The 24,868-nt window shown below is 42.1% G+C and overlaps 1 protein-coding gene across 2 annotated transcripts; it reads left to right on the top strand.

Moving 5' to 3' along the window:
• The first annotated feature begins 972 nt into the window (after nucleotides 1-972).
• Nucleotides 973-24,161, top strand: tmub1 (transmembrane and ubiquitin-like domain containing 1). 2 transcript variants are annotated; one of them, XM_020467125.2, is made up of 3 exons: nucleotides 973-1,091; nucleotides 17,022-17,713; nucleotides 23,106-24,161. In XM_020467125.2, the coding sequence occupies exons 2-3, from the start codon at nucleotides 17,067-17,069 to the stop codon at nucleotides 23,455-23,457; spliced, it is 999 nt and encodes a 332-aa protein (XP_020322714.1). In that variant the 5' UTR covers nucleotides 973-1,091; nucleotides 17,022-17,066; the 3' UTR covers nucleotides 23,458-24,161. The 2 variants fall into 2 exon arrangements, with proteins under 2 accessions (XP_020322714.1, XP_020322713.1); XM_020467124.2 differs by lacking the exon at nucleotides 973-1,091 and adding an exon at nucleotides 9,444-9,554.
• Nucleotides 24,162-24,868: the final 707 nt, after the last annotated feature.

The raw sequence follows: 24,868 nt of genomic DNA, 5'->3' as shown, positions 1-24,868 counted from the left end.
CGGGTTATGTCAATATAGGACTCGTTTTACTGTGGATATAGATACTTTTGTACCCATTTCCTCCAGCATCTTCTGGGATTGATTTGCACTTTTTGCACCAAAGTACATTCATCTCTAGGAGACAGAACGCGTCTCCTTCCTGAGTGGTATGACGACTGCGTGATCCCATGGTGTTTATACTTGTGTACTATTGTTTGTGCAGATGAACATGTTACCTTCAGGCATTTGGAAATTGCTCCCAAGGATGAACCAGATTTGTGGTGGTCTGAAATTCTTTTTTCCTGAGGTCTTTGATTTTCTTTTGATTTGACCCATGATGTCAAGCAAAAAGGCACTGAGTTTGAAGGTAGGCCTTGAAATACATCCACAGGTACAACTCCAATTGACTCAAATTATGTCAATTAGCCTATCAGAAGCTTCTAAAGCCATGACATCATTTTCTGGCATTTTCCAAGCTGTTTAAAGGCACAGTCAACTTAGTGTATGTAAACTTCTGACCCACTGGAATTGTGACACGGTGAATTATAAGTGAAATAATCTGTCTGTAAACAGTTGTTGGAAAAATTACTGCCAAAAACTATAGTTTGTTAACTAGAAATGTGTGTAGTGGTTGAAAAACGAGTTTCAGTGACTCCAACCAAAGTGTATGTAAACTTCCGACTTCAACTGTATATCTTGTTTTCTGTATTTCTCTATCGACAATGTTTTTCTTCTCTTCAAAGAGAAGGTCAATGGGACAAGAATTAACATTTTGTAGGTGGTTCCTAAATAATATAGATTTTGCTTTGTTGTCTTGTATCTTGTTACTTTAGCACAGGTATGATATTATTAGTTTTGTCTACATTAATTGTTTAGATTTTTTTGCCAGAAGGTCCGGGGGTTGGTGTCTGTTTCTAGTTGGTGATAAAAGGCAGTCCACTGTTTCTGTTTGTGGAGGGTGAGTTGGTATCTGATATGATTCTGTTACCGATTAACTTCTGTTTTCAGGTTTGGTGCTCTCTCTTCTAATAAAATCTCTCCAGACCTTTCTCTTCTGCTTGACGAGACTAAGGATATGTGGTGGGAGTTGTTGTTGTGGTGGTCTGATGGTGGTAAGTGAGTGGACAGTATAAAGTGTCTATCAGAAGAGCTGTATGTGCATTTAAGAGTATTTTTACTCTAGCGTACTCGTTGTTGTTAAGTTCTTCTTTGGTGAGGTTAAAAACAGCTTCAGAGTACTCAATTCCTTCCTTTAAAATAAGTGCCACGCTACCTCTGCATCCCTTTGGTCGATCCTTTCTGAGAATGTTATAGCCAGGAATGCGAAATCTTGTATTAGTACTTAGAAAGGTTTCGGTGATAGAGGCAATGTTAATTTGCTTTTCTAGAAGAAGTTGCATCAGCTCCTATTTGTTTCTCCTTATACTTCTGATGTTTACATGTAAAACATGTAGCCATTTGATTTGGAGTGTAGTTAAGGCTAAAAAGGTGTTTCAGAGTTAAGAGGTCGGGCCGTCTCTGTGTTTCTTTATGCTGTCCATAACTCTCTCCAGGCTGACACTTTTTTCAGGTTCTCTATCCACAGGATAAGGTAAGTCCATTACGGTTTCTGTGCGTCTCTCTGGGTGTGTTGTTTCATGTATTTTTAACAGGTGTCTCTGGTTCCTTCTGTAAATTCTCTCGTTTGGTGTTTGTACTATATGTATTAACTTGTTTTCCAAGTACAAATGTTTCCCAAGTACACTTGCTGGTTGCCATTTGTTGTCTTGTCTGATCCTTATTCATTCTCCTTCTTTCATGACCGAAAGCTTAGTGAAAGTAGTGTTTTTGTCTCTGTTGTCTGCTTGTGAGACGGCTCCTGAAATGTTGATCTATTTGATGTTGGAATCTTTCTCTTCAGCCTTCTTCCCATTAATAGTTGTGCTGGTGAGATACCTACTCCATCCAGGGGTGTGTTTCTGTACTCAAGGAGAGCTATGTAATGTAAGCCATCTTGTACTTTTCTCAACAGGTTTTTCACAGTCTGAACTTCTCTCTCAGCTTGGCCGTTTGACTGTGGAAATCTAGGGCTCGGCGTGACATGTTTTAAATCCCAGCTGTGACATTTCTTGACTCACCAACTCTTCCATTATTTGAGCACAAAACATCAGGCACCCCATGCCTTGCGAAGATTGACTTTCGTGCTATAATGATGTGTTTACTTGTTGTTCCACTGAGCTTAAAGATTTCTGGGTATTCTGAGTAGATATTCTGTGCCATTGTAAACGAAGAGGTCCACTCGAACTTTGGTCCAAGCGCTCTCTGTGACTGGATGAGACATGGATGAGGCTCTTTGGTATTGTTTTTGTGTGTGTTGCAGACTGCACATTTTGTAACATTTTTGTAACATTGTTACATCTTCAAATCTGTTTACCATGCCTGGCCAGAACATCCCTTGCTTGTTTCTTACATTTTACGATTCCCCTGTACACTTCATGGACTTTTTCCAGAATTTATTCTCTCATTTTCTGATGAACGACACGTTTTGAACAGCAGTCCATCAAGTCCTCTCTAAAGGTCCAATAGTGCTGTATTTTCTTTGCAATTCTTCCTCTCGCAATCCTTTTTCTTAACTGTTTCTGTGACCGGTCTTAACTCTTCGTCTTCTGCTGTTGCTGTTTTGTTGCAGTATTTCTTCTGAAACAGGAAGTTGATGAGCAATGTAGTTTACATCTAGCAATTTCTCTCTCTGTTCCTTCAGGTATGCTCGTCTCAGCACATCAGTAATGTGCATCTCCTTTCCTGGTTTATGTCACATGTAGACTATCTCTGTAGTCTCATCAGCATTCTCTGTAGTCTGGCTGGTGATCCACCTGGATCTGTTCTCCATACAGGTATTGATAAAACTTCTCTCAGCCATACACTATCGCCAGTAGCTCTTTTACATTTGAGCATATCTCTTGACAGCCTGAGGGTTCTTGACTCGTATGCGATTGGCTGCCCACCATGCAAAATCACAGCTCCCAAGCCTTCTGAGCTTGCATCCTGAGATAGTGTCACAGACTTTTTTTCACATCATAGTACTTTAACACTCATTGCTGATGAGTGATTTCAAGCTTTTGAAGCTCTGTTACTGTGAAGACTCCCAGTGCCACTGAATGTCCCCTTCCAGCAGTTGTTTCAGTGGTGTGCTGACATCTGAGAGATTTAAGATTAACTTTGCGAGATACTGCAACATTCCCATGAACCTCTGAACCGCTACTTAGTCCTTTGACTCTGGCATTTCTTGTATTGCTCTTACCTTTTGGGAGTCTTATTTCAGGCCTTGTTTGCTTTTCACATGTCCAATGTAGCCAATTTATGTAATTCTGATTTTGCACTTGTCCTTATTCAGTTTCAAGTTGATGCTTCTCAGTCTGTCTAGTGGCTGTTTCAGTCTCTGGGCGTGCTGCTCTGTGTCATCACCCCAGACAAGAATGTCATCCATGATGTTTATGACACCTTCCAGATATTGGGCGAGGCACCTCTGGAACACCTCTGGAGCAGATGCAATTCCAATGAATGAATACCTCCCTAACAGTGTATTGAAAGTACAGAGTCGGGAGCTCTCATCATCCAATTGGATTTGCCAGAATCCTTGGTTTGCATCATCTACTGAAAATACCTTAGCGTAGGCATTTCAGTAACTACCTCTTCAATGGTACATAAATTACAATGTTCTCTCTTGATGACTTTGTGTTTAGATCCTGTGGGTCCATGCATACCCGCATTTTGATTGTCACCAAACTGTTTACCCTCTCAGTTTGCCTGATGACAACATCCATGTTTTCCATGCAGTTCAGTTTTTCACTTTTCTAGTTGAGTGAACCACTGGTGTGACTTCTAGGGCTATTTGTATGTAATGAACTCCTGGAACACATCCAAGTCGTGAATAAATCTTCATATTCACTCAATGTCAGTCTCTGTCTTTTGTTCAAGCTTGAATATTCCCTGTATTAAGCCCATTTGCGGACAAGCTGATCTTCCAAGTATTGCAGGTGCGTCTTGTTTTTTCACTTGAAACTCCAGTTCAAACGCTTTACCTTTGTATTGACATTTGAGTGTTTTCTTGCCTTTTGGCTCCAACTGGTGGTCAGAATACATCACTAGCTTGCAGTTGGATTTTTGCATGGAATTGCCACTTTCTTTCACTTTCAGGGTTGTCAAGTCTCTCATGGACAACACATTACACTCAGCTCATGTATTTGTGGTGTTATTTGCATATTGCTTTCTGATTGGCCATATGCTAATCATGGCCTGTGGGAATGTAGGGGTTCATGAGGAAAGAATTTCTCTCTCGTGACTTGTAATGTGAAGCAACATCAAGTTAGCAATAAATATGCATTCATAAAGATTCACCGTTAGTAGTTATTTTACTCACGTACATTTAAGCACTGGGTTAAAAAGTTTTGGGTAAAAAAAAAATAGAGGAGGCTAATCAGCATGATGTCGCGGTAGAAGTGCATCAGCCACTGGCAGCAGTGGGAAGAGGCCTGCCGCCAGTGCAAGGTGCAGCGGCAGGGGCACAGCTTGAGAAAGCTAGCCATGGAAATACTAATGCTAATGCTAATGCAAAAAGTTGTAAAAGTGTGGAAACTGTTGCAAAATCCTTGCAGAACCAAGAGCATAGTGTGCAGCTAATGAAGTAGTGTGTCACTCCTGTGGGAAAAAGGGGCATTACCTATGTGTATGTCATCAAGAGCTGTAAACATGGTTTAAGAAGATGATGATAGCATTTTCCTAGGAACAATGACAGCAGGAAGTGACCCATGGATGATTGACATTCAAGTGATGGACAGAAATGTGAAATTCTAAATATGTGACTGTTATCCCAGACAATGTGTTCAATCACATTTTTGCAGTAACCAGCAAGCCAGCTCTGCAAAAACCAACAAAACTTCTGCTAGGACCAGGAAGAGCGCCGCTGGACATGATCAGCTTCACAAGTGTGGTTCTACCAAAGGGAGAAAAAGAGACCCTCGAGGTCATGTATGATGTCATCAGAGATCTACACAGCTTTACTAGGCAACCCAGCTATCACAAAGATTGAGCTAGTTGCGCGACTCCACAACATTGATTTACAGACACTGAAAGAAAGCTATCCAAAGCTGTGCAGCAGTCTTGGCACAGTACAACACCCATATACCATCAAGCTGAAACCCAGTGCAGAACCCTACTCACTCTACAACGGATTCCTCTGACAGGATATGTGTTGATTTCATCAGTCTCAATGAGTCAGTGTGTAGAGAAAAATACATACTTCCCTTGGCTCACTAGCCGGGGCAAAGATCTTCAGCAAGCTCGATGCGAACATGGGCTTCTTGCAGATCCCGCTAGCCGAGGAGTCAGTTAAGCTAAGAACCTTCATCACACCTTTTGGACATTGCTACTTCAACAATCTGCCTTTTGGCATCGATTCAGCACCTGAACACTTCCAGAATAGAATGGTGACAGAGGTCACTGAAGGCCTGGAAGTTGTGGTCTGTCACATGGATGATTTGTTGGTCCCGGGCCAAACACAGGAGGCGCATGATGCAAGACCTCATGCCGCATTGCAGAAGATGGAAAAAGCAGGCATAACTCTGAAGATGGACACATGTGACTTGACCCGACAAAGACAGAGGCTGTCAAGGAGATGGCGGAGCCATCCAACGTAAGCGAGCTGCAAAGTTTTCTAGGAATGGTGAACCAACTGGGAAAGTTCATCCTTCAGTTAGCAGAAAAGGACAAACCTTTCAGAAACCTACTCTCAAAGAAGAAACACTGGTCCTGGGGGGCCGACCAAGTTAAAGCCTTCAAAGAGCTGAAGGAGGAGCTGATATCCACACCTGTGCTAGCCTTGTCCGACCCAAAGAAAGAGATCAATATGTCAGCTGATGCGTCTTTCTATGACTAGGAGTGCTGCTGCAGAAGAAGAGTGAGGAATGGAGACCCAGTTGCCTACGCTTCCCGGTCTCTCACACCGACTGAGCAGAGATACGCTCAAGTGGAAAAGTAAGCTCTGGAGCTGACATGGGCATGTGAAATATTCAGACGCCTTCTCATTGATCAACACTTTCAGCTGCAAACTGATCACAAACCACACCTGAGCCCTCTGGGGAACCCATCCTTGGACATCCTTCCTCCACAAATCCAACGCTTCAGGATGAGGCATGAATTACTCCTACACGATTGCTCATGTCACTGGAAAGTATCTATGGACTGCAGACACGCCGTCACATGCACCAGTCAAAGCCAAAGCTAATGCAGCAGAAAAGGAGCTCACAGATACTGGAACACAAATATAGAGTACCAGTCAAAAGTTTGGACACACCTACTCATTCAAGGGGTTTTCTTTATTTTGACTATTTTCAACAGTGTAGAATAATAGTGAAGACATCAAAACTATGAAACAACATATATTGAATCACGTAGTAACCAAAAAAAAGAGTTAAACAAATCAAAATATACTTTATATATTTGAGATTCTTCAAAGTAGCCACCCTTTGCCTTGATGACCGCTTTACACTTTACAAATTGTGTAGGGTATTGGAGGCTATTTTGCAAATGACATAACCGAAATCGAGGATCGGTAGGATGGTCCGTTTTACGAGGGTCTGTTTGGCAGCATGAGTGAAGGATGCCTTGTTGCGAAATAGGAAGCCAATTCTAGATTTAACTTTGGATTGGAGATGTTTGATGTGAGTCTGGAAGGAGAGTTTACAGTCTAACCAGACACCTAGCTATTTGTAGTTGTCCACGTATTCTAAGTCAGAACCGTCCAGAGTAGTGATGCTGGATAGGCGGGCAGGTGCAGGCAGTGATCGGTTGAAGAGCATGCATTTAGTTTTACTTGTATTTAAGAGCAGTTGGAGGCCATGGAAGGAGAGTTGTATGGCATTGAAGCTCATCTGGAGGATTGTCAACACAGTGACGAATAGAGGTTGCAAGAATTGAGGCAGATAATTTTAGAAAGAGACAGTCCAGATTGTCTAGCCGGTCTAGTAATCTGACTGTTTGTGGACTCAAAAGATACTCTGCACTGTCCGTTTGCCAGTGACCAAAAGCCATCCTGACGCTGAATTGATCACAGTGGGGATTTGGTGAGGTCTGTCGGGGTGAGGGGCCAAAGGGACTGTGCATTCTAGGTGAAAACACGGCATTTGGTGAAGCCCTATTGGAAGAAGGACCTCATTCTGTGCGTCTGTGTGATTGTCTAAGTGACCCTCAGAGGTGGTGAATTCCAATTATTTTAAATGTGCTAGCCAGGTATGCCCTGGGTTACTCTGTGTGAGTATTTTGTAATGGGATCACTAGGTAATAGTTGTCGGACCGTTCTGTGTGAGCGGGGTAGGGTTGACTCTGTGTGGGCAAACCTTTTTATGTTCTGATGTTCTGTGTGGACGTCTGACCAGTTCTGTGTGAACATCTGACCAATCCTGTGTGGGTGATCCTTAAAGTTCTGTGTGAGTACCTACGATTTCTTAAGTTTTATATGGGTTCTGTGAATTATTTGAAATTAGGATAAATTGTATGTGTGTATAATCAATTACTAGAGATTTGATAAAGTAATGCTGAGAATGATTAGATACAATTTAAACCACCCATTCGTAGACGTACGTAGGTTTTGAGTTGGTATCTTAAATGGATCATTTGATAAAGATGAGGTTTTAAGCACTATTAAAATAATCAAAAAAATCTGGGATATTGAGCTCTAGAAACTGATTAGAGTGTGTCCACTTTTGGTTATCTTACCCTAACGATGTAACTATAAAACTCCTATTGGATTATCTCCGTATGGGTGAAACATTTGAAATTAAACTGCCCTTTAAGGTCTGAACATGTTATATTTTTTCCTCACAGTATGAGAGAAGTTGCGGGATTTATTGAATAAACTGAATAAAGTTAGAGAGAATTAAGAGGGAATCTCGATGTAATTTATATCACTGCCTGGTATGGCAACTGCTCGGCCTCCGACCGAAGGCACTACAGAGGGTAGTGTGAACGGCCTTGTACATCACTGGGGCCAAGTTATACCAGGCGGTATACATCACTGGGGCCAAGTTATACCAGGCGGTGTCAGAGGAAGGCCCTAAAAATGGTCAGACTCCAGCCACCCTATTCATGGACTGTTTTCTCTGCTACCGCAAGGCAAGCAGTACCGGTGCGCCAAGTCTAGGTCCCAAAAACTTCTTAACAGCTTCTACCCCCAAGCCATAAGATTCTGAACAGCTATTCAAATGGCTACCCAGACTATTTGCAACCACCCCCCCTTTTACGCTGCAGCTACTCTGTTTATTATCTATGCATAGTCACTTTAACTATACCTACATTTCACTGTAATACCTGTTGTATTTGGCGCATGTGACAAATTGGATTTGATTTTAAATTAATATCCAACTAGTCAATGACAACTGTGTGGAGTTTGTGACAGCAACTACGTGAGCTTATTACAGAAGGAATGTCCACCAGAGCTGTTGACAGAGAATTTAATGTGAATTTCTCTAGCATAAGTCATGAAACGGAGGAGTATTTCTGTCTGTAATAAAGCCCTTTTGTGGGGAAACTCATTCTGACTGGCTGGGCCTTGCTCCCCAGTGGGTGAGTCAGTTTCCCAAGTGGGTGAGCCTTTGCCCTCCCAGGCCCACCCACTTCATGTGAAATCCATAGATTAGGGACTAATACATTTAAAAAAATTAATTGACTGATTTCCTTACATGAACTATACCTTAGTAAAATTGTTGAAATTGTTGCATGTTGCATTTATATTTTTGTTCAGTATAGATCAAATCAAATCTTATTTGTCACATGCGCTGAATACAACAGGTGTAGGTAGACCTTACAGTGAAATGCTTACTTACAAGTCCTTAACCAACAATGCAGTTGTAAGAAAAATACCTATAAAAAAAGTAAGAGATAAGAGTAACAAATAATTAAAGAGCAGCAATAAATATCAATATAGCGGGGCTATTTACAAGGGGTACTGGTAGAGTCAATGTGCATGTGCACCGGTGTTGAGGTAATTGAGGTAATATGTACATGTAGGTATAGTTATTAAAGTGATAATAACAGAGAGTAGCAGCCGCAGTGTAGAAGGGGGGGGCAATGCAAATAGTCTGGGTAGCCATTTGATTAGCCATTCAGGAGTCTTATGGCTTGTGGGCAGAAGCTGTTAAGAAGACCCTACTGAGTATTTCCAACCCCACTTTTACATCCACACGTACACATTTTTGCCTCATTAAGCCAACATGTAATTTATAGGCCTAATGCATTTATTTAACTTTGGAAAATGTTTTAAAACCCACAAATAATGCAAATGTCACATAAATATGAACAAATATGAATAATGTTTGGACAGTTTTTTGGTTTATATATACACACATGTATACACAATAATTATATATATATATAGACACATAATTAAATATATACACATACACACTTTTATTTTGAAAACTTTTGATATTCCGTGACCCGGAAGTACTTTTTTAATGTTGATGACGAAATGCTGATGTAAGGAAGTGCACATCAAATTGGATAATGATTTAGCTACAATGATGCTATTTCAAATGTTAACAGTAAGTTCTACTATGCATATATTTTGTTGAAGTATTGTTGTAGTAACACTAGTCGTTCGTTTGATTGACATTAAACTCTGGTTGATTAATATTTTGCCGTTAGAGCCGCTACAGTTAATAGTTAGCTAGCTACTATGGCTTGAATTGTTGGGATATTTGACGAATGACTACCTGTTAGGGCTAGGCGGATGCTTGCTAGTCTAGGTAACTAGCAGCTGTACTAGTTACACACTATCGTCGCCAGCAGGTAGCTAACTAGCTAGCTAAGCGAGTTTGCAGGAGATAAGTTAAAGTTAACCAACTGCCCTCGTAGAGCCAGTGGTTAAGGAACTTGTGAACGTACGTAGCTAGGTAACTAACTAGGCCTGGCTTGTTAGCTTTCTAGTGTAAGTTAGTCGAAGTGTGTAGTCACGACCTTGTTCACTACAACTAACTAACTCGTTGGTGGTAGCTACTAATGCAGAATTTATGGTAGGTCAGTTAACTACTTACTTTGTATCCAATAAATATTGACCAATAAATAGCCTATTGCCAGCCTATCATTACGTTCAGGATCACAGAGAGACCGATCACCACATAGCAGGACTTTTTGACCCCACAGTTGTCATTGACTGTCTGAATGTACAAGACAAGTAATTGAGTTATTATTAATGTTTTTTACCAGGCAGGTCAGTTAAAAACGAATTCTTATTTACAATGATGGCTTGGCAAAGGGCAAGTATCTCTTTACTTTTACTTGAGTAAAATTAAAGATAACTTTTTAATAGAAAATGACTTTAGTAAAAGGGAAAGTCACCCAATAAATTACTACTTGAGTAAAAGTCTAAAAGTATTTGTTTTTAATACTTGAGTACCAAAAAGTAATTGTAATTTCTAAAATATACTAAATGATCAATAGTAAATCATTTCCAATTCCTTATATAAAGCAAACCAGATGCCATCATTTTTTATTTACCTATAGCCAGGGGCATGCTCCAACACTCAGACATCATTTATAAAATAAGCATGTGTTTAGTGAGTCTGCCAAATCAGAGTCAGTAGGGATGACCAGGGATGTTCTCTTGATAAGTGTGTGAATTAGACAATTGTCCTGTTCTGATAAGCATTCAAAATGTACCAAGTACTTTTGGGTGTCAGGGAAAGTGGAGTAAAACATACATTATTTTCTTTAGGAATGTAGTGAAGTAAAAGTTGCCAAAAATATAAATAGTAAAGTACATATACCCCAAAAAAGACTTAAATAAAAAATACTTGAAAGTACTACTTATTAAGAACTTTACACCACTGAGTAAAAATACTTAATTTAAAGTTAGAGTTCATATGTGGAAATCAGTCAATTGAAATAAGTAAATTAGGCCCTAATCTGTGGATTTCACATGACTGGTCACAAATTTGTAAAATAAAAAAAATGGGCCTCAGGATCTCGTAACGGTATTATTGTGCATTAAAATTGCCAATTGATAAAATGCAATTGTGTTCATTGTTTGTAGCTTATCCCTGCCATACCATAACCCTACTGCCACCATGGGGCACTCTGTTTACAACGTTGACATCAGAAAACCGCTAGCCCACACGACGCTATAAACATGGTCTGTGGTTGTTAGGCTGTCTGAATGTACTGCCAAATTCTCTTACACGGTAAACCTGGCGCCGACAGAGATGGTCGCCTCACTTCGCGTTCTTAGGAAACTATGCAGTATATTATTTTTGTATGTATTATTTCTTACACTGTGTTACCCCAGGAAATTTGAAGTCTTATCACATACAGCCGGGAAGTACTATTGGATATAAGAGCAACGGCAAATTACCAACATTACGAACAGGAATAGGACTTTCCTGAAGCGGGTCCTCTGTTTGGACCACCACCCAGAACAATGGATCGAATCCCAGTAGGCGTCCCAAAACAATGGCGGAAGACAGAGCAGTCTTCTAGTCAGGCTCCGTAGACGGGTACATTGCGCATCGCTCCCGAGCATACTACTTGCCAATGTCCAGTCTCTTGACAACAAGATAGACGAAATCCGAGCAAGGGTAGCATTCCAGAGAGACATCAGAGATTGTAACATTCTCTGTTTCACGGAAACATGGCTCACTCAGGATATGTTAGCAGAGTCGGTACAGCCACCCGGTTTCTTCATGCATCGCTCCAACAGAAACAAACATCTTTCTGTTAATTAAGAAGGGCGGGGTGTATGCCTTATGATTAACGAGTCATGGTGTGATCATAACAACATACAGGAACTTACATCCTTTTGTTCACCTGACCTAGAATCCCTTACAATCAAATGCCGACCACATTATCTACCAAGAGAATTTTCTTTGATTATAATCACAGTCGTGTATATCCCCCCAAGCAGACACCTCGACTACCCTGAAATAACTTCTTTGGACTCTATGTAAACTGGAAACCATATATCCTGAGGATGCATTTATTGTAGCTAGGGATTTTGCACGACCCGGGCTGGATCATTGTTACTCTCTCCGCGATGCATACAAAGCCCTTCCCCGCCCTCCTTTCGAACCAATCTGACCACGACTTTAGTGTCCATTTTGTTGCTCCCAGCCTACAGACAGAAACTAAAACAAGAAACGCCCGTGCTCAGGTCTGTTCAATGCTGGTCTCACCAATCGGATTAAACGCTTCAAGATTGCTTCGATCACGTGGACTGGGATATGTTCTGGATAGCCTCAGACAACAACATTGATGTGTACGCTGATTCGGTGAGCGAGTTTATTAGCAAGTGCATCGGTTATGCTGTACTTACGGTGACTATTAAAACCTTCCCCAACCAGAAACCGTGGATTGATGGCAGCATTCGTGCAAAACTCAAAGCGTGAACCACTGCTTTTAATTGTGGCAAGGCGACCGGAAACATGACCGAATACAAAGAGTGTAGCAATTCACTCCGCAAGGCAATCAAACAAGCTAAGCGTCAGTATAGAAACAAAGTAGAGTCGCTATTCAACGGCTCAGACACAAGACGTATGTGGCAGGGTCTACAGTCAATCACGGATTACAAAGAGAAAACCAGCCCCGTAGCGGACACCGATGTCTTGCTCCCAGGCAAACTAAAGAACTTCTTTGCTCACTTTGAGGACAATACAGTGCCACTGACACGGCCCGCTACCAAAATCTGCGGGATCTCCTTCACCGCAGCCAACGTGAGTAAAACATTTAAACGTGTTAGCCCTCGCAAGGCTGCCGGCCCAGACAGCATCCCTAGCCGCATCCTCAGAGCATGCGCAGACCAGCTGACTGGTGTGTTTATGGACATATTCAATCGATCCTTATCCCAGTCTGCTGTTCCCACATGCTTCAAGAGGGCCACCATTGTTCCTGTTCCCAAGAACGCGAATGTAACTGAGCTAAATGACTATCGCCCTGTAGCACTCACTTCCGTCATCATAAAGTGCTTTGAGCGACTAGTCAAGGAACATATCACCTCCACCTACCTGACACCCTAGACCCACTCCAATTTGCTTACCGCCCCAGTAGGTCCACAGATGACGCAATCACACTGCACACTGCACTATCCCATCTGGACAAGAGGAATATCTACAGTTGAAGTCAGAAGTTTACATACACTTAAGTTGGATTCATTAACTTGTTTTTCAACCACTCCCACAAATTTCTTGTTAACAAACTATAAATTTGGCAAGTCGGTTAGGACATATACTTTGTGCATGACACAAGTAATTTTTCCAACAATTGTTTACAGATGGATTATATCACTTATAATTCACTATCACAATTCCAGTGGGTCAGAAGTGTACATACACTAAGTTGACTGTGCCTTTAAACAGCTTGGAAAATTCCAGAAAAGAATGTCATGGCTTTAGAAGGTTCTGATAGGCTAATTGACATCATTTGAGTCAATTGGAGGTGTACCTGTGGATGTATTTCAAGGCCTACCTTCAAACTCAGTACCTCTTTGCTTGACATCATGGGGAAATCAAAAGAAATCAGACAAGACCTCAGAAAAATAATTGTAGACCTCACAAGTCTGGTTCATTCTTGGGAGCAATTTCCAAACGCCTGAAGGTACCATGTTCATCTGTACAAAAAATAGTACGCGAGTATAACCACCATGGGACCACACAGCTGTCATACCTCAGGAAGGAGACGTATTCTGTCTCCTAGAGATTAATGTGCTTCGGTGCAAAAAGTGCAAATCAATCCCAGAACAACGGGTACAAAAGTATCTTTTTCCACAGTAAAACGAGTCCTATATTGACACAAGGCCGCTGCTCCAAAACCGCCATAAAAAAGCCAGACTACGGTTTGCAACTGCACATGGGGACAATGATCATACTTTTTGCAGAAATGTCCTCAGGTCTGATGAATAGAACTGTTTGGCCATAATGAACCATTATTATGTTTGGAGGAAAAAGGGGGGAGCTTGCAAGCGGAAGAACACCATCTCAACCGTGAAGCACGGGGGTGGCAGCAGCATGTTGTGGGGGTGCTTTGCTGCAGAAGGGACTGGTGCACTTCACAAAATAGATGGCATCATGAGGTAGGAAAATTATGTGAATATATATTGAAGCAACATCTCAAGACGTCAGTCAGGAAGTTAAAGCTTGGTCGAAAATGGGTCTTCCAAATGGACAATGCATACTTCTAAAGTTCTCGCAAAATGGCTTAAGGACAACAAAGTCAAGGTATTGGAGTGGCCCTGACCTCAATCCTATAGAAAATCTGTGGGCAGAACTGAAAAAGCGTGTGCGAGCAGGAGGCCTACAAACCTGACTCAGTTACACAAGCTCTGTCAGGAGGAATGGGCCAAAATTCACCCAACTTATTGTGGGAAGCTTGTGGAAGGCTACCCGAAACATTTGACCCAAGTTAAACAATTTAAAGGCAATGCTACCAAATAGTAATGGAGTGTATGTAAACTTCTGACACACTGGGAATGTGATGAAAGAAATTAAAGCTGAAATAAATCATTCTCTCTACTATTATTCTGACATTTCACATTCTTAAAATAAGACAGGGAATTTTTTACGCGGATTAAATGTCCGGAATTGTGAAAAACTTAATTTAAATGTATTTAGCTAAGGTGTATGTAAACTTCCAACTTCAACCATAAGTAAGAATGCTGTTCATCGATTACAGCTCAGCATTTAACACCATTATACCTTCCAAATTCGTCATTAAACTCCAGACCCTGGGTCTCGACCCTTACCTGTGCAACTGGGTCCTGGACTTTCTGACAGGCCTCCACCAGGTGGTGAGGGTAGGAAACATCTCCACCCCGCTGATCCTCAACATTGGGGCCCCACAAGGGTTTGTTCTCAGCCCTCTCCTGTACTCCCTGTTCACCCATGACTGCGTGGCCATGCACGCCTCCAACTCAATCATCAAGTTTGCAGACGACACTACAGTGGTAGGCTTGATTACCAACAACGACGAGACGGCCTACAGGGAGGAGTTGTGGGCCCTCGGAGTGTGGTGTCATGAAAATAACCTCACACTCAACGTCAACAAAACAAAGGAGATGATCGTGGACTTCAGGAAACAGCAGAGTGTGCACCCCCCTATCCACATCGATGGGACACTAGTGGAGGAGTTGGAAAGTTTCATGTTCCCCGGCGTACACATCACGGACAAACTGAAATGGTCCACCCACACAGACATTGTGATGAAGAAGGCGTAACCTCAGGAGGCTGAAGAAATTTGGCTTGCCACCTAAAACACTCACAAACCTTTACGGATGCACAATCGAGGGCATCCTGTTGGGCTGTATCACCACCTGGTACGGCAATGGCACCGCCCACAACCGCAAAGCTCTCCAGAGGGTAGTGAGGTCTGCACAACGCATCACCGGGGGCAAACTATCTGCCCTCCTACAACACCCGATGTCACAGAAAGGCCAAAAAGATCATCAAGGACAACAACCACCCGAGCCACTGCCTGTTCACCCTGCTATTATCCAGAAGGCGAGGTCGGTACAGGTGCATCAAAGCAGGGACCGAGAGACTGAAAAACTGCTTTTATCTCAAGGCCATCAGACTGATAAACAGCCATCACTAACAGTGAGTGGCTGCTGCCAATATACGGACTCACCTCTAGCCACTTTAATAATTTAAAATTGGATGTAATAAATGTATCACTAGCCACTTTAAAAATGCCACTTTATATGTTTATATGCCCTACATTATTCATCTTATGTATATACTGTACTCGATACCATCTACTGCATCTTGCCTATGCTGTTCGGCCATCGCTCATCCATATATTTATATGTACATATTCTTATTCTTCCCTTTACACTTGTGTATAAGGTCATTGTTGTAAAGTTGTTAGATATTACTGCACAGTCAGAACTAGAAGCACAAGCATTTTGCTACACTCGCATTAACATCTGCTAACCATGTGTACGTGAACAATAACATTTGATTTGATTCGTAAAAGACATTTGAGGCGTCTTATGGTAGAGAAATGAACATTACATTCTCTGGCAACAGCTCTGGTGGACATTCCTGCAGTCAGCATGCCAATTGCACGCTCCCTCAAAACTTGAGACATCTGTGTCGTTATGTTGCGACAAAACTGAACTGGACATTTTAGAGTGCCCTTTTATTATCCCCAGAACAAGGTGCACCTGTGTCATGATAATGCTGTTTAATCAGTTTCTTGATATGGTACACCTGTCTGGTGGGATGGCCCGTGATGGCACAAGGTCAGTTTGACAATCTAGATACCGCCCAAGCCTAGTTGCTGCCACTCCAAAAAAATAAACAAAACTTAATGTATTGTTTTATATTTCTTGATGGTAAACATTGTCAGTGTAAACTGAAATGACTAAAAACAATATGTTTTTGACTAAGAATCTTGGAGAACTAACAGTCACAAATTAAAAACTAGACAGTTGGAGACAATCTAAAATTCATAAAATGTTGTGGCATGTGGCCACAATTGTTAAAATGTTTGAGTCGCTCAGATAGTGTAAGAAGACGGATTAAGCCATGTCACAATGAAAAAGAATATCAAGAAATTAGCTTAAAGCTGAAATGTTTTCTCAGCCCCAAGACAAAAAGTGTATCATTGCTTTAAAAAGCAAAATATTGTCTCTGTGACCAAGAGAGCCTTTACAAATGTTGGCCACAACCACTACCATGCCCCCTACAATCATTGCAGCTCAAGAACTCAATTCAACTTCCTCTTGCAAGTAACGCCCATGAGCAGACTTTGTGCAGGCAGACCAATCTATCTTAGATGCTCCTATTTTTCAGGTGTCATGGAGAAATGTGCTGAATAGTGCAATTTCTGTTTTGAAACATGTTTTTTATTTATGATTTTAACAATCCATAATTGAGTAGACTTTGTGCCGTAAGAACTGAACACCTCAGAATGTTGCCTACATGAATGTCATATTTTACTAAGCTCTGGCTAGGCAAACCATTTGAGTATGTGTTAGACTGAGCCCCAACCAAATCCTTTTCCTCCCTCCCCCTTTGTTCCAGGTGCCTAGTCAAACCTTGCCTTAGTGTGGGACCCCCGGCCTGGGTATGGCTCTAATCGAGGGGGTGGGGGACGAGGTCACCCTGCTCTTTGGGGCGGTCCTCCTGCTGCTGGTACTGGTGATTGCCTGGGCCTCCACGCACACGGCCGAGCCCCCCGAAAACCTCTTCACCACACCCCCTACCTCATCCTCCTCCTCTTCAGTCTCTGCCTCCCTCCAGCTCCGGACCGCCCCCTCTGATCCGCACCCGGCTCCCAATAACATCACCACCAATGACAGCGACAGTTCGGAGTTGCCACCTACCACAACCACTCTGGTCAGCCTGACCCCACCTTTGGGGGAGGAAGGTAAGGCAGAGGCGGGAGGACAGATTCCTGAGGTGGGTGGAGAAAGGGGAGTAGAGGGGGCAGGTGGAGAGAGCAGCCTTCTGGAAGAAGAGGGGTCGGGCTTCAGGAGGGATGGTGTGAGACACCGAGAGGGCGTCGGAGGTGGCCAGGCTGGAGCCGGCCCCTCTCCTTCCCCTTCTTTCCCCACCCCGAGTCCACTAGACAGTGCCTCAAGTGACAGCCACTTCCCTGATGTGGATACTACTGCCGCTGCCGAGAGGAACATGGTCTTGCGTCTTAAGTTCCTCAACGACACAGAGAGGATGGCCCAGGTCAAGCCTGAGGACACCATTGGTTACATCAAAAGGTACCTATTCTTTTGAGGTTTGTATCTATCTATTGCATTTGGCCTATTCATTCATATGAACACTTGAGACACATTCAATTTTGTTTGCCTCTTAGTTAAGAGGGCAGCTTACAAGTAGACCTACACTTCCTCCTATTTTTTCAGGGACTATCTGCAAGTTTAAACGTATTTTTTTTTTTTAATATGTAAATGAACCTTTATGCAGAGACTTGCAGGGATTAACCAAGTCCAAGGCTAACTCATTCTTAACAGAGCCTTCTCACAGCATTCTGTCTCTCCTAATAGACCTTGGGGATGGTGACACACATGGCAAGGTGTTTCAGGATGCTTTTTAGGCAGACTTATAGCATCAAGGGAATCGACTTAATCGTCTTCCAAATACTTAGGCAGAAACTAGGGATTTGTGGGTTGTAGTAAGATTGTTTGAATATAATCCCTATGGTTAAGATTTGGGTAGTGTGTTTACATAGATTCACACTGGTGCCGACCACTATTGAGGCTGGCAGAGGTGAAGGGGTGGGTGTGTATCAATCAGACCTGCCAAATGCCTGCCAAAGTATTGGCAGGCATTTACAACTACGTCTATTTGAAGAAGACTAGTTGGTTTGGGCTGTGTATTTGAAAATATCCAAAACACGAAAGTGTATTTCCAAATAAAAAATACTGCTGCTTGTGGCAACATACTGCTGAGTCTAATTTGAAGATCGTGTACAATTTATAATGTGGTGCCCTTAACTATGTAGCTTATTTCAAAGTGGGAAACCATTGTTTATGTTGTAGGGTTAGATTTACTAAGGGATGTTCTATATGAATTCAATCACTCGTTTACCTCATGTTTGCCCATGGTAGAAGTGGTCAGAAAGAGACGTTTTGAACCTGAATTACAAAATATTAAGGAGATGGAGGTTCTCAAAGTTTACCCATCTGCAAATTTAATGACCCCCCCCCCCCAAAAAAATATCACATTTACATAAGTATTCAGTCCCTTTGCTATGAGAATCAAAATTGAGCTCAGGTGCATCCTGTTTCCATTGATCATCCTTGTGATGTTTCTACAACTTGATTGGAGTCCATCTGTGGTAAATTCAATTAATTGGACATGATTTGGAAAGGCACACACCTGTTTGGAACCACCAAGACTCTTCCTAGAGCTGGCCGCCCGGCCAAACTGCGCATCGGGGGAGAAAGACCTTGGTTAGGGCGGTGACCAAGACACAATGGTCACTCTGACAGAGCTTCAGAGTTATTCTGTGGAGAACCTTCCAGAAGGACAACCATCTCTGCAGCACTCCACCAATCAGGCATTTATGATAGAGTGGCCAGACGGAAGCCACTCCTCAGTAAAATGCATGACAGACCGCTTGGAGATTGCCAAAAGGCACCTAAAGGACTCTGACCATGAGAAACCAGATTCTCTTTTCTGATGAAACCAAGATTAAACTCTTTGGCCGGAATGCCAAGCATCATGTCTGGAGGAACCCTGGCACCATCCCTACTGTGAAGCGTGGTGGTAGCGTCATGCTGTGGGAATGTTTTTCAGCGGCAGGGACTGGGAGACTAGTCAGGATTGAGGGTAAGATGAATAGAGCAAAGTACAGAGAGATCCTTCATGAAAACCTGCTCAGAGTGCTCAGGTCGTCAGACTGGGGCAAAGGTTCACCTTCCAACAGGACAACAACCCTAAGCACACAGGCAACACAACGCAGGAGTGGCTTTGGGACAAGTCTCTGAATGTCCTTGAGTGGCCCAGCCAGTGTCCGGACTTGAACCCGATCGAACATTTCTGGAGAGACCTGAAAATAGCTGTGCTATCCAACCTGACAGAGCTTGAGTGGATTTCCAGAGAAGAATGGGACAAACCCCTCAAATACAAGTGTGAGAAGCGTGTAGCATCATACCCAAGAAGACTCAAGGCTGTAATCGCTGCCAAAGGTGCTTCAACAAAGTACTGCGTAAAGGGTCTGAATACTTGTGTAAATGTATTATTTCAGTTTTTGTTTTTAATACATTTGCAAAAATATCTAAACAGTTTTTGCTTTGTTATGGGGTATTGTGTGTCAATGGGGGGACAGGGACTATTTAATCCCATTTAGAATAAGTAACGAAACAAAATGCGCAACAAAATGCACATCAAGGGGCCTGAATACTTTCCAAATGCGTTGTAAATGTAAATTATCCAAAAACTCAAATAAAAAAATAAAAAGGTTTTGCATATGTCATAGCTCAGACCCTATTTTACTATAGAAAGTTACGGGGGAATAATTATCCCAGGAAAAATAGTTTTGGGGGCGTGCTCTTTGCATCTGTAACTGTGCGTCTGAGTTTCATCATTATACACGATTTATCCATGATCATCCATAACCGTGGTAGCATCCACATTAATCTAGAAGTGTTCAAACATATTATATTCTTATTTACAATAAAACTAACTCTAAAATGACACTAGATTACTTAACAATTCATTTCTATTGGGCACAACAATTCCAAACACAACCAAAACAAATTGCAAATGCATCCAACAAGTTTGTAGTCACAAGCTTGATGTAGTCATTGCGTGCTAGGAATATGGAATCAAATAAACTTTTGACAAAATTGAATACACTAAGTGAATTTGTCCAAACACTTATGACAATGTGGGGACTAGATACATAAAGTGATTTAATTTCTAAACAGTAAATCAGATGGGTATGAAAATACCCTGAAATAAAAGGTGACATGTACGTCATGTCACGTCATATAAAACATTGTATATCAAATAGAAAATGCTGGACCAAAATTTAAAGTTTTAGCTTCACTGTCCAAATAAGTAGGGGAGTGTAGCCATTGGTTCTTGAGGAATAGAACTTATAAATGTCTCATGAACTTATACTGAACAATTATATAAACGAAACATGTAAAGTATTCATGAGCTGAAATAAAAGATCCCAGGAGTTTTCCATGCACACAAAAAGTTAAAACTCTCAAATTTTGTGCACAAATTTGTTTACGTCCATTGCTGAGCATTTCTCCTTTGCCAAGATAATCCATCTACCTGACAGGTGTGGCAGCTTGTGCTGGAGACAATAAAAGGCCACTTTTAAAATGTGATGTTTTCTCACACAATGTCAAGTTGTGAGGAGTGTGCAATTGACATGCTGACTGCATGAATGCCTACCAAACCTGTTGCCAGAGTACCAGGCAGATTGCAGACAGCGTGTATGGCGTAGTGTGGGCAAGCGGTGGGGTTATGGTATGGGCAGGCATAAGCTACGGTCAACAAACACAATTGCATTTTATCGATTTAAAATTTTGAATGCACAGAGATACTGTGATGAGATCCTGAGGCCCATTGTTGTGCCATTCTTCCACCTCCATCACCTCATGTTTCAGCATGATAATGCACGGTCCCATGTTGCAAGGATCTGTACACAATTCCTGGAAGCTGAAAATGTCCCAGTTCTTCCATTGCGTGCATGTCACCCATTGAGCATGTTTGGGATGCTCTGGATTGACATGTACGACAGCGTGTCCAGTTCCCGCCAATATCCAGCAACTTCGCACAGCCATTGAACAGGAGTGGGACATCAAGCCACAATCAACAGCCTGATCAGCTCTATGCGAAGGAGATGTCGCGCTGCGTGAGGCAAATGGTCACACCAGATACTGACTGGTTTTCTGATCCACGCCCCTTTTTTTGTTTAAAGGTGTCTGTGACCAACAGATGCATATCTATATTCCCAATCATGTGAAATCCATAGATTTGGGCCTAATGAACTATCCTACCCCAGCAGAACCTAAAATATAAGGGCAATTCTAGCATTCTGGATGTGACACCCCCATGTGACACCCCCATGCAATATCACACATACATTAAATGTTTGGTGTGTGTTTCTATAGTCCCCCTTGGTGAGGGAGTATACACCAAAAAGCAAACTTTATGGATGTGAATGGCCAAGCTTTTTGGGGAGATTGAACATATTAGCATAAGTCTGAGTTCATAAGGCTTGGGTAAAAACATGGCTAGCCATTTCAAAGGAAGGCTCTACTGAACACAAAAATCATACATCTGAAAATATTGTTATTTTCAATATTACCTTGGAGAGAAAAAACAACGGCTATACACCCATTGTTATGGATGGGACTGAGTCTGAAATAGACATTTGTCGCCTGGAACATTTTTATATTATTATTATTATTATTATAATAATTTTAGCAGAAGGTAAAGTACTTTAGGGTAGCCTGAATAATATACTGCGTAGGCTAAGGCCAGGCACCACACCCAAATAGGGAAATTTGTACTCTTTACATACACTGAGTGTACAAAACATTAAGAACACCTTCCTAGCATGGACTCTACAAGGTGTTGAAAGTGTTCCACAGTTGGACCATGTTGTGTCCAATGCTTCCCATATTTGTGTCAAGTTGGCTGGATGTCCTTTTGGTGGTGGACCATTCTCAAAATGTTGAGCGCAAACCCAGCAGTGTTGCAGTTCTTGACACAAACTGGTGCGCCTGGCACCTACTTCTATACCCCGTTGAAAGGCACTTGTCTTGGCCAACTGAATTACACACATACACAATCCATGTCTCAATTATTGTCTCAAGGCTTAAAAATCCTTCATGTACAGTGATTGAAGTGGATTTAACAAGCGCCATCAATAAGGGATCATAGCTTTCACCTGGATTCACCTGGTCAGTCTTTAACCTGTCTCCCCTTCATGTACAGTGATTGAAGTGGATTTAACAAGAGCCATCAATAAGGGATCATAGCTTTCACCTGGTCAGTATGTCATGGGAAGAGCAGGTCTTAATAATGTTTTGTACAATCAGTGTATATCACAATTAACCATAACCAGTTGAATGTAGACACAAATTTGAGATTTGTAATAAAATATACATGTGCCTATACCACCAATTCAATTGGAGACCAAATAAAACCTTGATGGAAGTTAGCTTTACAGAGAGTTTCAAGATGATCCGATGTGAGGTGCATGTTTTACAAAAACATTTAAATAAAAACATTTAAAAACATGGATGTTGTTTTACATTACAGTTGCAATCATCCCTCTTTCTTTTTACATTACTTTAGAACTCGCAAATAAATCCCAGGACACTTCAGTGTGGTCTGTATTACTTAATTGAGATGTTAACTTCATAAACACTGGGGGACAGCTGTGAGTGTCCAACATAATAGCCAACATTCATGCAATTTCTTACTTAAACTCGTCATACATTCCAACATATAGTTCATGACATCTGCTCGATCATCTGGTCTGAGACCACTCTCGGCAGATGTCCACATGTTGCATGTGGTCTTTCCGGAGGTTAACCACAATATGAGAGTGATGGCAGCCAGCAGAAAACTACCTAACTCTGATGTAACCCTTGTCCTTTCTCCCCAACCCCACTTCAGGACCTACTTCGCCGGTCAAGAGCACCAGGTGCGCCTCATCTACCAGGGCCAGCTGCTACAGGATGATGGCCAGACACTGGCCTCGTTAAACCTGTCTGACAACTGCGTCTTGCACTGCCACATCTCCCAGCACGCCACCAGGGCAGCACCAGCAGGGGCCCGGGCTGCCGACCAGGTCCACGTGGCCCTCAACGTGGGCAGCCTCATGGTGCCCCTGTTTGTGCTCATGCTGTCTGTGCTCTGGTACTTCCAGATACAGTACCGTCAATTCTTCACCGCGCCCGCCACTGCGTCACTGGTGGGCATCACCATTTTCTTTAGCTTTGTGGCGTTTGCGGTCTATCGTCGCTGAGGTGAGTTTCCCTTTGGTACGAGCCACATCCCGGATGTTCTTAATGAGCTTCGTTAATTTGCAGTAGTAAAAGTGGCTCCGGATTGTCTCGTTCTATTTATCTGCACTGGTGTGGAACAGCAAGACAGACAGCTATTGCCTCAGTAGGTGTCCTCTAGTCTACCATAGTGTTTTCACATGAGTGCAGATGAAGGGGAGATGAGGCCATTTTAGACTATCGAAATGTACCCTTACTTAGCTCCTCTCCCTTCGTGGCCACGATTCTCTGTGAAACAAGCTTTCTGTCACACTTTCCTTCCCCAAATGCTCCATTCATGTAAAGAACAATGTCACCAGATGGATGTGCTGTGATTTTTTTTTCCCCCCGTGTTTTTTCTGTATAGCGATTCTCATTGTGCCTATCCTAATATTACAGTTTTTTTCTTATGTATTCTGGTATGCTACCGCCTCCAGTTTAGTTGGTGCTTGCCTGTAGATGAGTCTATTTTTGGGGCTTACCCCCTTTTGACTCGAGGCAAGACTTGGACTTGGCCAGAGGACAATTTGTCTGTTTGCCTGTCTGCAGTCTTTCTCACTGCAGTGATGGAGGTTCAACTGCTGTTGTGCTGTATGTATGTAGGTTGGGACTTAAAGCCTAATTTATGTTTAAAATATGGCTTTTGAAAGGAAAAGATTCAAATTCTATTAAATCATTCTTTTATTTACTGCTGGCTTTTGTGTGTGCATCTTTTGAAGGGGTTTTCAATATTTCAACATTGGGTTTGCATCAGTCATTGTTTTTGGGCTTTATATTCAATATTAACCATTAATTTATTAAAGCTACAGACTGGATTTGGGAAGTTGTTCGAAGGTCATTTTAATTTGTGATATTTACCCATCGATTCTTGAATAATTGATTAGCTGCACCCCAGTAAATCAATGGATTTGATTAATTCGATTCAATGCAATTTCATCTTTGTGTATTGCACAGATCCCGAAGCTTCTGCCCATGTACGGGATGCTCTACTCATTCGGCTTCCCAGAGAACAAGCTACTCCGGTGAATTTCAGTGATGAATGGCGCTCGTTTAATCAAGTTAGATCAAAGCTGAATCAATGTCTGCAAGATCACATAATGATAGAATTCTACATAACAGAACCAAATATAATAGCACAGTATAACATTATTTTAAGACAAAAATACCACCTTATGATTGGTTGCATTTTTCTCTCGTGGCCAAAACTCAACGTGCGCCAAATATTGGTAGAGTGCTGCAGAGATGGTTGTCCTTCTGGAAGGTTCTCACATTTCCACAGAGGAACTCTGGAGCTCTGTCAGAGTGACCATCGGCTTCTTGGCCACATCCCTTACCAGGGCCCTTCTCCGCCAATTGCTCAGTTTGGCCAGGCGGCCAGCTCTAGGAAGAGTCTTG

This window comes from Oncorhynchus kisutch, linkage group LG30 (assembly GCF_002021735.2).
Source record: "Oncorhynchus kisutch isolate 150728-3 linkage group LG30, Okis_V2, whole genome shotgun sequence".
Classification (NCBI taxonomy): domain Eukaryota; kingdom Metazoa; phylum Chordata; class Actinopteri; order Salmoniformes; family Salmonidae; genus Oncorhynchus; species Oncorhynchus kisutch.
This window is presented reverse-complemented; position numbering and strand designations above follow the sequence as displayed.

What these genes read in the sequence shown, in the direction of transcription:
- tmub1 (XM_020467125.2), top strand. Translation starts at nt 17,067, where the DNA reads ATGGCTCTAATCGAGGGGGTGGGGGACGAGGTCACCCTGCTCTTTGGG. An exon ending in ACCATTGGTTACATCAAAAG is followed by an intron (nt 17,714 to 23,105) that starts GTACCTATTCTT and finishes ACCCCACTTCAG; the next exon opens with GACCTACTTCGCCGGTCAAG.